At 33.5% G+C, this 15,392-nt stretch overlaps 1 protein-coding gene across 1 annotated transcript in view; it reads right to left on the bottom strand.

The window, feature by feature from the left end:
• Nucleotides 1-15,392, bottom strand: part of LOC124353538 (ecdysone-induced protein 74EF-like) — a 73,902-nt gene that overhangs the window by 29,198 nt on the left and 29,312 nt on the right. Inside the window, exons 5-7 of the mRNA XM_046803426.1 lie at nt 14,233-14,347; nt 13,801-13,893; nt 6,157-6,236 (exon numbers count right to left, since the gene is read on the bottom strand). Coding sequence (XP_046659382.1) covers nt 6,157-6,236; nt 13,801-13,893; nt 14,233-14,347 — 288 coding nt within the window. The remainder of the gene's footprint in view (nt 1-6,156; nt 6,237-13,800; nt 13,894-14,232; nt 14,348-15,392) is intronic.

Here is a 15,392-nt window from a genome sequence, read left to right as displayed (position 1 = left end):
GGCCTCTTTTATATTAAACTATATTACATGGTTCTCATTTAGTAAAACCTATAGACTAACAACTACTACACTTATATTAGGCCCGATTCCAATCAACGCAACACTCACTGGTGAGTTAACAAATTAAATATATCAATCTCATACAATTTCACTGATATAATACACTTCCATGCAATATGTCTTACTCAGTTATTATTTCATATCAAAGCCTCGACTTCAAATCTTTGTTCTTAATGAAATCCGAGAGGCCATTTTACTTTACTATATTTTTTTCAATTTTTAACTCCACTTCTCCGTAAAAAATTTTTGCTTGCACGCACATATCTTACCATCAAGTTGCAAACGAATCTAATAACCCATAAGAGAACGGCTCGTAAACAATTTTCATGACCCGAGATGGATCGAAGAATGATGATAAAAGCGAGAAATCAATTATTTCCGAGGCTAGGGGAAGGGAGACGCGGCCGATGACACTAGTGTAACAGAGGTGATGAAGAATAGAGCTGGCGAGTCGTCATCAATCATCCGCAACACGGACTTCCGGAAGCGGGGGTGATACATTTACTGTACTGTGTGAACTGTATTCGCTACAGCGACGCTACTTCACTAATTAATTATTACTTCTACTCATGCTCTATTTTAATCAACTCTGGAGGTCATTAGATATTGAATTTTATTATTATGTGCATTACTCCAATTAAACAGTTTCATGCAACAATAAATATAACAGTATATGTTGTCTGATGATTTCTAAATGTGGGAATATTAAATAGTTATTTACATTGTTAGTTTATCTTAAATTAAATAATCAAAACGCTGCATTAATTTTACACATAAATTAATGAAGAACCAAAAAGTAAGTAATAAAAACAACATAACACTTTTAGACTTATTTTACTTTACTTTTAAACTTATTTCAGAGTATATTTTACCTGAGATTCACGGATTATACAAGATGTAAATATAATTATACAAAAAACAATAAATTCTTGCACACAGTATAAAATTGATTATAATGTTTAGATTTTAAACATTTCTCCTCAGTAAGATACTATACCATATGAATTAAGTAATAACTTTCTTGACATTATGTACAGTCTCTCTCTTTACTTGTAGACAATTTGTCTATATATTTTAATAAATTCATGTAAGAAGTAACAGCTAATTACGATGCACACTCAGTTTAACTCCTGGTTCTCGTATGCTAAACATACCTTACGATTTAGCATACGAAGAAGTAGGTAGATTTTGTGACAATTGAAATATTAATAATTTATTTCTTTTGGAATTTACATGTACTTAATATTTTTTTCAAAAATCCTTTGAATTACAACAAATTATTAATAAGAAAAGTTCAGGAAATGTTGAATTCCAAAACACCTTTTATATGTTGTCTAGCTCTATAAATAACGGGGTTTTGAACATGTTTAAATTGGAAAAAAACGCACAATTTTGGAACGAAATGGTATAACAAGCCTTGTGCAATGACCTTACGCAATATATTTATAGGAAGTTTGAACTTGTTTCAGTATTTATCTTCCCAGTTCTTGGTGATCCAACATTTCTTCTGGGACCAACACACAAGAAATACATGTATTAATATGAAAAAAAAAAACATTTTATTACAACAGGTTCAGTAAATGCTATAAATATTTCAGAACACGTTTTCTCTCAAGTTGATTTTTTTAAGTTTAAAAGGCTGCCATATGGAAAGAAAATAGCATGTACCATAGAACATGGTCATAGAACTAAGCCGGGATATTTATAAAATCTATTTGTGCACCAGGTTTCAACTTATTTGAGCCTTTTTTTTGGAAATTTAGTTTCTACAAGTCACCTTATATGGTATTTGGCATGTATATAAATATATTTATTTATGGTGGTGGTTTTGTGCTCTGTAGGTCGTGTTCGGTGAAGTTATGCAGAAAATGTGTGGTGAAGTGCCAGAAAGTTTGGTAAGTGCTACTGTAAGGACAACTTCTATACGTTGATTTTGAATGCAAGCTTATTTTGTTGAGTAAGCTTAAAGGAATCGTTCCACGTTGCTTGATTATAAAATTATTAGGTTTGCTTATCTCCTTGTCTCAGGGACAAACAAAAAGAAATCAAATAATTTAGTATTAGATACTTTCTTAAATTATCTTAAAAGAACAAACTCATTGAGAAGTAAGTTTAAACTTTCCTCGAATGTTTCTCCATTTAACGCAAGGAACACACCAATCGAATTTGGGAAATTCAGCTTAAAGGAAAATGTAATTAAGGTCTCAAATGTATTGATATGTTGAAACAGTCTCTGCATTAATGATTTTAAAACCAATACCACTATTTCATCCATTATACCTGATACACCTCACAGAGTCAGTTAACACTAGTAGTATTGTTCTCGTAACAGGATCACGAAGTTTGGCAATCCATGCCAGACGATTTCGAAGAATTGTTTCTATTGCACTGCTCAAGTAGTTACATAAATATGTAGGTCTCGGAAGCCTACTTCGTAAACAAAAGTGTCCACCTCCAAATCGTAAACAAATTCTGATCTGAGTGGTGACGTGGAAAACCTCAACTTCCGACTCTCCCATGTTAATCAATAGATTAAACGTCTGTGCTAAATATGTCCACTGTATGTCATACCGTTTGGCCAAACCGTAGACTATGCCCATATACCTACAAACGTATACACAATATTTCAATGCCTTCGGTTTTAGAATACTTCATGCCAGGTATAAAAATAATGCACATGCTTCTAATAAATATTTTTTAAGTTAAATAAACACGACTGATCGTCTTGCCGTGTGGTATAACGAAGCACAAATGTAGTTTTAAAGTAATAGCACATGAGTTAGTTGTTCAGATAGCGATGATAAGGCGACCATGGTAGCTGAAACATAAGTAGGTAATCTGTGAAGACAATTATGTTCATTGGTAATAGACTTAGAACCTCAGGCTCAAATATGAATAATGTGTGTTCTATCTCATATTTAAATCACAAATATCATTAACTTTTTTAAGTTAAACACAAATATTCATACCTTAATAATAATAGTTTGGAAACAAAATATACCTTCACATTCTTACGTTTTAATAAGAAATTATATAACAAGAGTGTTTGTACGATGGTAGTTATGAACAAAATTCGAAGACAATAAACCATTTGAAAGATTTATTAAATACGACACTGTAACTCGTAATTAAGCTAGTCGAACCATTGGAAACTCATTGGAAGTTTTGAATTACTTCCACGCAAACTTCCGTAGTTTTGAATATTGCGATAATACTCATTTAAGCACAGAAATGTTGACAATATTTATAGTAGTATTCCCAATAAAGGCTTATAAAATTAAATAATTTGTGAATAATAACTTGACTTTTATATCACTGGCCTAGTCAAATAAACCAATATTGCAGTGTACCAAAACGTTTTTGTTTTTAAAGAGAAATTATCTTAGAACTAAAAAGGCCTGTAAAATCGAAGTTATAGTTTACTTATAAGCATTTAAGGATAAATATGATATCATACATTAATCTAACCCTTACCATAAAAAGCTAATTTTCTATCCATTTATTATTAACAATTCCTAGAGTTTCATCATAATAAAGGTGTAATACAGACCACTACTTTTCTGTACTTTACTAAACTTCAATTAAATAATACAGAAATAGAAGATTTGGATTTTCTAGAAACATTAAAAGAAAGTACCATTAACTCTGTCTACCTATATACTGGGGCCTGTCAGATCGACAAATGAAACTCTCTTTGGCGATTCAACAGCACCGTGGGTTTATTTATAACAATTTCCTCAAATATAGTAAATATTTTCAGAACTAATATGAATCAAAACATTAAATTTGGTATTATTTAGTGTCTGCTTGATTGATATACATTATATTTTGCTTACGAATTCTCACTACCGCTTCCTGATTTTGGAAGTACTCTTAGAGACAACGACTGAGTCATATAACATTAGGGAAAATAAACTTAGTACGTTCGCTAGCTTGATCTATCCATCACAGTAAAATATATAGAGATAAAGCTTCATGGTCTTTACTAAATAAATAGTTAAAAGACATGTACTGGTAGAGGAAGTAGTATTGTTTACATGAAGTTTCTGGGTAATCATTTACCCATTTCTTAAAGTCTTGGCTTACATTTTCTAAACATCGTGTATTTTTAGACTCGTACGTAAGATGAAAAATACGAAACCGATCAATCTCCCTTTATCTTATATATGAATTTATACCCAAAACAATGTCCTGGATTCGCCAATGAAAAGAATATTCAAACAACGATACCGATTGTGTACCAGGGTTATTAAACTCACAACTGAACTTACACAGCTTTAGGTTCAATATATGCTGCATTACGTATGGAAGAGTATATGAGAAGAGGAGTATACCTCTCATTAACATTTCTTTGTAAGAATAAAAGTGTGTAAACTAAAAGAATGATATTAATATAAGAGACATAACGATAACGTAGCTATGGAGAGAAGGGTTAAATCAAAGTGAATGTTGAGTTTAGCTCCAGTTCACCTTCCTCTTAGTGGAAATTAAGAGGAAAGTGAACTGGAGCTAAACTCAACATTCGCAATTGATTCAACTACAATAGCTACGTCATGTGTAGAACACTCGGTTGCTCAACCGTGCTTAGCGATCGTGTATAAAACCTCGTAGTGCACTCAATTGTACACCACGGTGCTGTTGAATCGTCAAAGAGAGTTTCATTTGTCGATCTGACAGGGCCCAGTATATAGGTAGACAGACTTAATGCTACTTTCTTTAAATGTTTATCTGTCAATATTGGTTTATTTGACTAGGCCAGTGATATAAAAGTCAAGTTATTATTTACAAATTATTTAATTTTATAAGCCTTTATTGGGAATACTACTATAAATATTGTCAACATTTCTGTGCTTAAAAGAGTATTATCGCAATATTCAAAACTACCAATGTTTGCGTGGAAGTAATTCAAAACTTCCAATATCCGTTCGACTAGCTTAATTACGAGTTACAGTGTCGTATTTAATAAATCGTTCAAATGTTTGTATGTATATGGGCAAAGTCTACGGCTTTGGCCAAGTAAACGGTATGACATACAGTGGGCATATTTAGCACAAAAGTTGAATCTATTGATTAACATGGCAGAGTCGGAAGTTGAGGTTTTCCACATCACCACTCAGATCAGAATATGTTTACGATTTGGAGGTGGACACTTTTGTTTACGAAGTAGGCTTCCGAGACCTACATATGTATGTAACTACTTAAACAGTGCAATAGAAACAATTCTTCGAAATCGTCTGGCATGGATTGCCAAACTTCGTGATCCTGTTACGAGAACAATACTACTAGTGTTAACTGACTCTGTGGGGTGTATCAGGTATAGTGGTTGAAATAGTGGTATTAGTTTTAAAAACCATTAATGCAGAGACTGTTTCAACATATCAATGAGAATACCTTTTCACCTAGATAACACTAAATATTTTAGTCAGAGTATATCTGATTTTCAAACGATGTAAAGAGTTCATTTTGAGCTTCTTCTTCGCCGAATTTTTTGGATCTCTCCAGGCGAACATAACTCCAGATTCCAGGCGTCAAGTCAGAGAAAACGTCAGATTTCAGACGCTGTACTAAGAGAACAGTAAACTGGAGCAAAACTCAACATTCAAATTGAATCAACCCTTCCTACCATTGCTATTATGTGTACTTTTAATGTATCTTCTATGCATTTTGTGAAAAATGTTTTTGAACTGTGTTTCGTTTAGTTGAATCAGAATACTTATGATGTATGTTAACGATACTTTATTTGAAATTTCATAGTTGAAGTTCCCTGTATAAATATTTAACCTATTAATGTAAACACACTTTACACGGTATGCATAAAACGTAGGTAACAAATGGACAAGGTAACAAATGGACATAAATCGTTTAAAATAAATTTCTACATAAGTTGTAATCACTAAAAATAAAATTCAATTTACAACTTTTATGTTGCTTTGTTTGATTGAAAAACGAAGGAATAAGAAATAAAAGGAAGATTCAAAAACTCTTGAAGCAAGACGGATTCCAAATTGATGAATTGGAGTTTAATTAGGGAAGTAAGTAACGTTTACAACTAGGAATAAAGAAATGCCGTTAATTCTATTCAATTCTCCTACTTACCATCGTAACAGGATGTAGGCGTCAGTGGTAGGTCTGAAGGCTCCTTTTTCACCGACACCTGACTGTACTGGCTCACCCCTCTGAAAAATGTTTTCTTTTTTGGAACTTATGATTAATGAACTCTCCTTACTTAGCTACTCCCTATAAATAATTTAGTAACATACTTTACATTCACTAGATATATCCACTTCTAAGTTAGGCTAATTATCCTAAATCAAGTAGGTTGACATATTCGGGATATATTTCATAGTTTTGTTCGGACAGGTAATACCGTTCAGACAGCAGTAGAAGTTGGTGGCCTTCGTAAGAACACCAATGTCCACTACTGTCCGGATACTCATCAGCACACCGCCGGTTCCCACATGTTACGTGATTCTGTCTGGGCTTTTCCCGGTTCACATAGGCTACACTCACTGGTGAATTATTTTGGTTCCAAACCCCATGTACATAAAGGTTTCATTTTCTCCGCCAAAAATATGTGTATTATATGAATGTATTATAAACATCGAATTCGAAATATACCTTCCAGTGCAAACGGAAGAAATATAGATTTCATATACGGCCGTCGTGTTGAATTATCGTTCGCAAGATGCGTTTTTAGTTATGGATGTTAATTAATATAAGACCGATAATACGGCTTCTTTGTAATGGTTGGCAAGTTATTATACTCATAACAGTTTCAAAAAAATAGAAATTCCGTCATTATATTGAAATCTTATAAGATATAAATAATTATTAACATATAAAGACGTTCCTAAAACAAGGTAAACAATAAATGTATGTTTACATATTCAAATGTACTGATTCGATTTTATCGTATATACTTGTAACGCTGCTATATTATTGTATACGTCTAGAAATTAGTATAGCCACTATCATGATATACGACCCCTACAAGATATTAAAAACTTATAAGAACAAATATTGTTGTAAATAAAATAAGATTTCTGTAACACCTACAATGATTATTAACTGAGATACAACCATATATTGAAGAAACTTTTGTACGACTGGCATAGTGAGTGCCTAAGAGGTATTGAAAAATTTAAAGAGTTAAAGCAGTTTTTTTAATTACAAATATTTTTAGTATATATTTTTTCTGATTATAATAGTATAAGATTCTGGGCGTCATGATTGGCTAAAATTCAAATAATCTTTCGATTGAAATCTACCTAAAATGAAGCGGACACTGCGTTAATAATTAAAATAAAAACACAATTTTGTATTATATGTCCTAATTTTTATTTATTCATCATCCAGCTGTATGTTTGCGTTTTTCTTTTTTTTAATCACAATTATTCTTAACGTATTACATAATATTGCGTTTTACAAAATATTTTATAAATACTGAAATAAAAACAAACATTGTCAAGAGAAATGAGCACCGTTGAAGTGATAAACATGTAATAAAATATAGTGTAACGTTATAAAAAATTGTTAAAAAATTTGTAGCATAAGCATGTTTGAAGATAATTTTATAAAAAATAACACACAAAATGACACACTGTTATGATTTTAGTCGCTACAGATGTTAGGTCTATTAAAATCTCTAAAGGTCTAATTAATAATATACAATGATAGGGTATTTTAAGAATGGAATTGGACCGCTTGGTCCTAACACTACCAGTAACGTACTGCTACGTCACACCACCAGGCATACAGGCTTCGCTGAGATTGCATGCAAAATTTAAAATCTACTCTTATAGCTCATATCATTCTCGACATGTCCTGTGGACAGATAGACAAACAGACAACCAGACAGAAACGAAATTGGCATCATACTCATTCTAGTAGAAATTAATATTCCAGCAACATTTAAAGTCTACATAAAATCTTTCTCGAAATACCTCGCCAAATGATAAATTCAAATTTTTCGTTCATTAATTTGAGTTTCATATCAGTGTTAAAATAATAAGAGTCACTATCAAATTATGTATGTGTTGGGATAGTTAGGCTACATGTATTAATGCTCGTATACAAATATTTCAATCTTTTATGGGTATTTTGAGTTTGTTTACAAATTTATTTATTCCCTTATTTTCTCGTTGTTTTCGTGATTACCCATAAGACCAATGTAAAGTATTCGCTAACGCGTAGCCAAATCCCATGGGGTGAAATCATCAAATTCAATTTTCCTCAAGTATAAATTAAACTTCATGCATAATTTCAAAAATATAGGGTCAGTTCGTTTTAAAAAATATCAAGCGACAACAAAAATAACAAAAAGACAGACAGACAGAAAGAAATGAATTTTTTTCAGTCCCAAGAGTGATAGGCTTCGCTAAGTTCAGCTAATTAACAGCAATACCGAGTTCTATTGTCAGCACTTTATACTAAAATCACTGAGACGTCTATGTTACAATTTGTCTTTTACGTGACCCGTTCAAAATGATATGAAAAGAGAGTCCTTCTATCAACGAATCCAAAAAATGAACACTTACATGGTTTAGTACCCACGTTAAATTATAGTTTTCTTTATATTTTTGCTCGCTGAGCTATTAAGTATTAACTTTTTCTTCGGATAATTAAATGACCATAGAATGTAATAATACGTCCCAAAATATTCCTCATTGTATATATTAACACTGTTATCCTTCAAATGGTATCCAAATAACAAAGAATTGATAACACTGATTGTTTGGTTTATTAAGAATCAAAACCTAAAGAGGGGACATTGGGTAGAACGAATTGAATATGACAGGGTGCCACTGTTCATAATAATTAATACATACAGTCAGTGTTTAGTAGTGTTGGTAGTTTTGTACGAGTTTAAAACTGTGTAGTTTATTTACAATATGCATACACTTTCTGGTTTCGAACATTTTGAAGTACGATCTAAATGTAATGTAGCATTTAATTTAATAAATATTTGCTTTAACAGACAAAATTAACGATCAATGCTCAATGTGTACTTACAAATCCAACTATAACGCAATACATGAGCCTGCGTGTACTGTAAGACAAAAATAAAAGCTTTCCTTCTCATTCTTGTGTTGGGCTTGTAACAGTTTCAGTGAAATCAAGGGGTAGAACAATCAGGTCAACCGTCCCCAGTCGATAAAGAGTCAAGTGAATCACTTAATTAGGGATGAGTAACGCGATAATACACACGGGTGATAGAGGGGAGGGTCGCTGTCACCCTGGCCAAGTGGGGGGAGAGGGGTGGACGGACAGACAGACGGACAGCACGTGTAGTGTAACCGCAGTAGAAGGGTGGAGATACAACACTGGTAAGGCGCTTACGCAAATCTTTTTGCACAGTAATAGAGCCGTCCGTTTAACTTCGGGTCTCTCGTTGTTAACCCTTTTTAAAATTTCATCACCCTTGCGCTGAGGGGCGGTAGCGCAAGGGGGAGAGGGGGCCCCTCTCGGGCTCTCATATTTCATACACTCCCTAGTCTCTCGGTGAATTTTAGTTACTGGGACGCCTTTAAAGTTTAAATGTTTTTTATAACAGTATCGAGAGAGAGAGAGAATGCACTTTTATTGAAGCCTTTTAATTTAATTGGCATTTTGTATTTGAGAACTGAATATTCATATGAGGAAACGTTCCAAACTCACTAAAAAGCTTTAACCTTTCAGGTAATCGAACCCGAGAACTCTCGTGAGAAAAGATGTAGTCTTTTCCCTGTAACAAGGAGGAAATCAACTCAGCTCTATTTCTGATAACGTTTTCCTAAGAACGCCTTGTGATTAGTTATAAATTTTCCAACCTTCTGGAAGCTATAAGTATTGGTCTACAGAGTTATCAATATTAAACTGCATTCTGTGTGGGTTATACGAGTTTTAAGGCTAATACATAAAATTAAGTTAGAAGTTTTATTTGCGTAAGATTTCGTCAAAATCCACTATTTTATACTATGATATACAATTATATATTAAAATCCCAGACCTTGTTTTATACCAGGGCGTAAAATGGCCTACATCTAAAACACTTTAACTACTAAAGATAACAGTAGTAGCATTATTAGTGTGTCTACCAGCCAATATTAGACGCTATGGCACTCAGTAGTCAGTCAGCATTGCACACGATAGGTATAGTAGTATCCACACATAAAAGATTGACTCATCCAGTAAAAGGAAACATTGTTGCAAACTCAAAGTGATAGTGAAATTAATTTGCTTCTTATTTAAAACAACCTAGGACGTAATAATGTACTTCAAAGAGACCGACAGATGAGTGGTTTGGAAACGAGATAGTTGTACCGGTTAGCTTGATCTGTATCCCATAAGAACGATGTTAAGGTTTAATCCACTTTAAATAAGTTGAAATTGAGAGGAAGAGACGGCATAAAAGTAATTTCCGTTTGTAAGGGGATCGTAGCGTTCGTGTATGTGTTTAATAAGTTCAAGAGACTGGCGAGAGGACAAGGACGAAGGAAGATAAAAGTGCTTGAAAAGTGGGCAGGATGAGCGAAATGTGGAAAAATATGGTTTTGACCGCTAAGCCTTTTAGTAAATACCTTACATAGTGTAAAGAAAAGCATAGTCTTTTCACTTAGATGGGGTGGCTCGCCACTGCCAGAAACAGAGCAATCACGTAGAGAGTGCAGCCGTGTAGGGCCGTGATATGGAGGTAATGTGAGTCTCTTAACGACCGTACACTTTCAGACATGGTTCGTCGTTACATGCAACTCCGTCGGACGACGGACCGGGTTAGAGAGTGTGGTGACGCACGAAACGCATCACACCGCTCCGACAGACCAGATAGTGCAGACGTGTAGGGCCGTGATATGGAGGTAATGTGAGTCTCTTAACGACCGTACACTTTCAGACATGGTTCGTCGTTACATGCAACTCCGTCGGACGACGGACCGGGTTAGAGAGTGTGGTGACGCACGAAACGCATCACACCGCTCCGACGGACCAGATTCTTGCTTGAAGTTGTGATGCACACTGATCTATACATTATCGAACATGGTCAGCCGCACAAGGCCCCAACAGCGTAAGTATGCTGATGCCTGGATGACAGCAAGTGCGTTATGTTCCTACACTTGAACCGTCATCGCAACAATCTTTTTGGGACGCGTTCTGTTCGTTTTGACTGGTATTTATTTGTGTTATTATATGTAGGGATTGTTTTAAATTACAATTAATTTGTTTCACTGAAATAATGTAAAAAACCAAAAAGGAAACCTAGAAAATGTTTTATTAAAAGCTGGCATATAAAAAAAATTAAATATGTTTAATTGATTACGCAATTCGTTACGTTAATTTAAAGTAAATATAATTTTTCATAACTGATTTTGTTCGCAACTTTTAAAAATTATCCATAAAATAACTTTTTATTAATTAAAACATTGTTTTTAGACAGGTATAAAAACTCATTTAAAAATAATAACGCTTACACTAAAACCTAATAAAATAACAAATTAACAAAAACAAAGTTTTAACATTTTCTTTAAATACTGACTAAAAGACTAAATTAATTCTTTCTAAATTAAAAACTCAAACTCCCATTCGGATTATACAAAAAATGTTTGCTAATAATTTTATAGATATAAAACACTTTTAAACTTAAAAAAAAACGTGGAACGCATGGTTAGTAATAATATTAAACGTTACCTAGTTTTTTATTTGTTTTTTTGCAATGGGATGACTGTGAAGGAAACAATATTTTTGCCATCGTTCAGTTATATAAAAAAAATCAGTAACTGAACGATTACATTTCGAGATATGAAATTTGATCCCTTCCTCAGCTAACCTAACATATAACTACAATCCAGGTATAAACTAAACATACCGGAGCGTTGTGACAAGCATAAGTCAGGGAATCACAAAAACTATAATCTGTTTGATATTTTAGGTATCCCTGTTAGTTTATTTTTCAGAATTTGTAACCAAAGCGGCGTAGACTGATGGTTGACTGATCGGTTTGTCGGCCAATTTAATTTACTAATTAAATTTATTTTAATAATTTAATCTCTTTTACGCTTAGTTTTCTTTTAAAGAAATTATTTCCCCGGTGTATTATGTTGATTTTATACCATATGATCCCAATTCATATGATGGTATTCGGACCAACAAGGATGTGTAATTTTTTACTTTTCTGTTAGCTTCTTTCTTGTGTTTTCTTTCTGTTCTTCTATTCTTACGTTTAATGGTCTTTTTGTCTCGCCAATGTGTTCTCTACTTCAACTATATTTTATACTGTAAACACAGCTTTTAGAATCCTGTGTGCCATTTTATGGTTTTATTTGTACGAGACTTTGCCTAAGAGTATTTTGTGTTTTAAACGCTGATCTAATATTTTGTACATGCTACCAACTCTTCTAATTATCTCCAATTATCCCGCCACACGATAGATTGGCATAAACGCAAATTTATGTTTATTTTGATTTAGTGATTCTGGAATGATCATCTTGGTTTGTTTTATTGTTGTTTGTTGTTATTGCTGATTGAGGGTATTCATTGCGTCTAAAATTCAATTCAATTTTCTTAAATTCCTCTTTTAATCCATCTTTATCTGAGGATAAGCGAGTAGTCTACTCCTTCTTTGACAAAATTGTGATGGTTTCATTGATAATTTAAATATTTTCTTATGTGAGTTTTCTTTCGAAAACTGTAGTCTTAAGGACATCCGTATCTCTTATTACACACTCATCCAAAAAGGGCGGATTCCATTGTGATGAGGATGGAAGGGGAAATATTATCGACGTGTTTTAAAAATCGTTAAATTTAAATTCTTCTACTCGGTAAACCAATTATAACCTGTTATTAATATCATATTATGTTCGGTCAAGCTGGCTGGGAACGTAGATTTATGTCAGAGTAAGAAAGGTGACTTCACACCAGCAGAAATGTGAAAGCGATTTTAGATTTTGTTCTTATCTGGTATTTTCAAATAACCCTCAAGAAAGTAAAGCAGAAAAAGAATGGATTACAAAGTGTGGTAGAAATGAGGAAGGCTTAACTGAGATAGGCGAGTATGGACCATTGCGAACCTGAAGACTGTGGTGTTTACCATGTAGATGTTTGCAATGTTTGGACTGCAATAATAATATAAACATAAATTGTACAAAACTGATTTTTTTACAACATCTTTTAAATTGTCTATACAATTCAAGAGATAGGCACAGTTTCAAAGAGAGTAAGCATTTCAAGAGAGAATGATAAAGGAAAGTATACTCTATAATAATGTATTATTGCTTCGGACATTGCGAGGAGAGGTGCATGGCAGAGTTAAAGAGACGCGAAACAGGATTTTTCCGGACATTTGCCATCGTTCAGTGAAACAAAACAACCAGTAACACTACGTTTCGAGATCTGCAATCTGATCTCTTCTTCAGGTGAATAACTAACCTAACATGTATTAGGTTAGTTTGTTTGTCAACTCTTTAATGCAATTATGATAAATTTCACTCTCTGATCTAATAAAATTCAATATTAACTTATAAGTATCAAGCAGTAATATTTTGATTTTGATCCACTGTGTATTTGTTATCATTTAATGGCACTCGCTTATTAACGTAACTGTAAAACTTTTATATTAAATTTAAACTTTAGAAAGACCTTACTTGTGACAAATAAATTTATTTTTCACTTAACTACTTAACGTATACAACAAACAAATACAATGAATTCACACCGTTTATTATTTACACAATTTTGTCAAGTCAAGACAGTATTTTGCTTGCTCCCTACCTGAAGTTATTGTGCGAAGGCAGGTTGAAGAGACTTCTGTGCGTGACACCGGCCGCGGGTTCAGGCGGACATCTGCCTTCCGTGGGCGAAAACCTATAGAATACGACACATTCTTTAACAGAACACTGAAGATCATTTTAAATCGAATTTTTTACGTCGCATGCACTTAAAACTTTAACAACAGGCAAACTGAAAGGTGCAATGTGTATTTCTTGTAAATATAATTTGTACAAATATTTTTATGCTCAAAATTATGGCAATTGAACCACTTGGTTCCTGATAAATTACACTAAGTCCGAAACATGAGCACTATAAGCTTCCGGCCTCTGAACCTTTCCAGCCCCTGGTAGGACCGTGACTTCAGGACCGTGAGAGCTTTCAGTTTGTAGGAGCTTCGGGTCTCATATAATTAGTTAAACTACTTATACTGACCTGCAGTGAGGGAAGGGAGAAGAGTATTGAGAGCTGTACTGTGAAGGCAAGTATGTGCCGAGATGTACACAACATTCTGGTCGTGACTCAGACTTGACAGTGCAGCCGCTCAACCCTGTAACAGCAGTCATACATGTGGTAACACTGTCAGCAACACTTTCCAGTCCATTCATTTAACCGGAAGTATTAGTTATTAGTTCCAAAGTAGTGTTCAGTAATGGCTCTCTATAACTGTATTACTACTCCATACCATTAAAAACAGCCATATTTGATAGTCTGGTTGAGCTGAATTGTATTTAATGTATCGGAAATAAATTAATTTTCATTAGCTAAATTAAATAATTTCCCCTTAGAAAGAAATTTATGGTCACTGGCGATAGTTTTGGTGACTGTACGAAGTGGGAATCTTTTCCTCAGTCATATATTTTTAAACTTGACAAACTTGAAATCAAAGAGATATAAGGACTGAAAATGTATCTTCAAAAGTTGATATGAGTTATCACCAAGGCTGATATAAGTGTTATTTATATGTCTGGTTCTTAGTTTTAAGTATTTATGTAACTAAAATTATGGTCATTAAAAATTATAATCTGGTATTTTTATTCTTTTGCTAAACCTCCAATTACAACAAATGCCAAAACTTAAACTAGGATATACTGGCGATTGCATTCTCTGTCTATTTCACTAAAAAGTAGATTGTGTGGTTATACAACCAAATTTACTCTCGTCTCTCTAGTCTGTGATAACTAATGTGTAAGATTTGCCTTAATAAACCACAAAACTGATAGTATACAGTAGTTTAACTAAAACTACATAACTTCCTTCAATGGACAAGACTTATAGCTTAAACCTGTTTTATCGAAGTTTGAAATCTACATATGAACAGTTTGAGAGTTTATCATTAGACGTCTAGTATAAACTCGATTTACAACTTTGTTGGTTAAGTCATCTAGGACTTCAAAGAGATTCCTCAAACATTAATTCATATTTTACAAAACTACAAATCAGTTTGAGTACTCTCTACTTGGATGACGTCACCGAACGAATATTCACTAAATAGCGACTTGCGGGTTGTCGAAAGGAGAAACTATAAAGAAGGCGGGCGAGGGGCGCATCAAAAAGAAGTGAGGGCGCATCTTCAGCGAGGGCGCCCGCTGCGC

Source organism: Homalodisca vitripennis, chromosome 1 (assembly GCF_021130785.1).
Source record: "Homalodisca vitripennis isolate AUS2020 chromosome 1, UT_GWSS_2.1, whole genome shotgun sequence".
Classification (NCBI taxonomy): domain Eukaryota; kingdom Metazoa; phylum Arthropoda; class Insecta; order Hemiptera; family Cicadellidae; genus Homalodisca; species Homalodisca vitripennis.
This window is presented reverse-complemented; position numbering and strand designations above follow the sequence as displayed.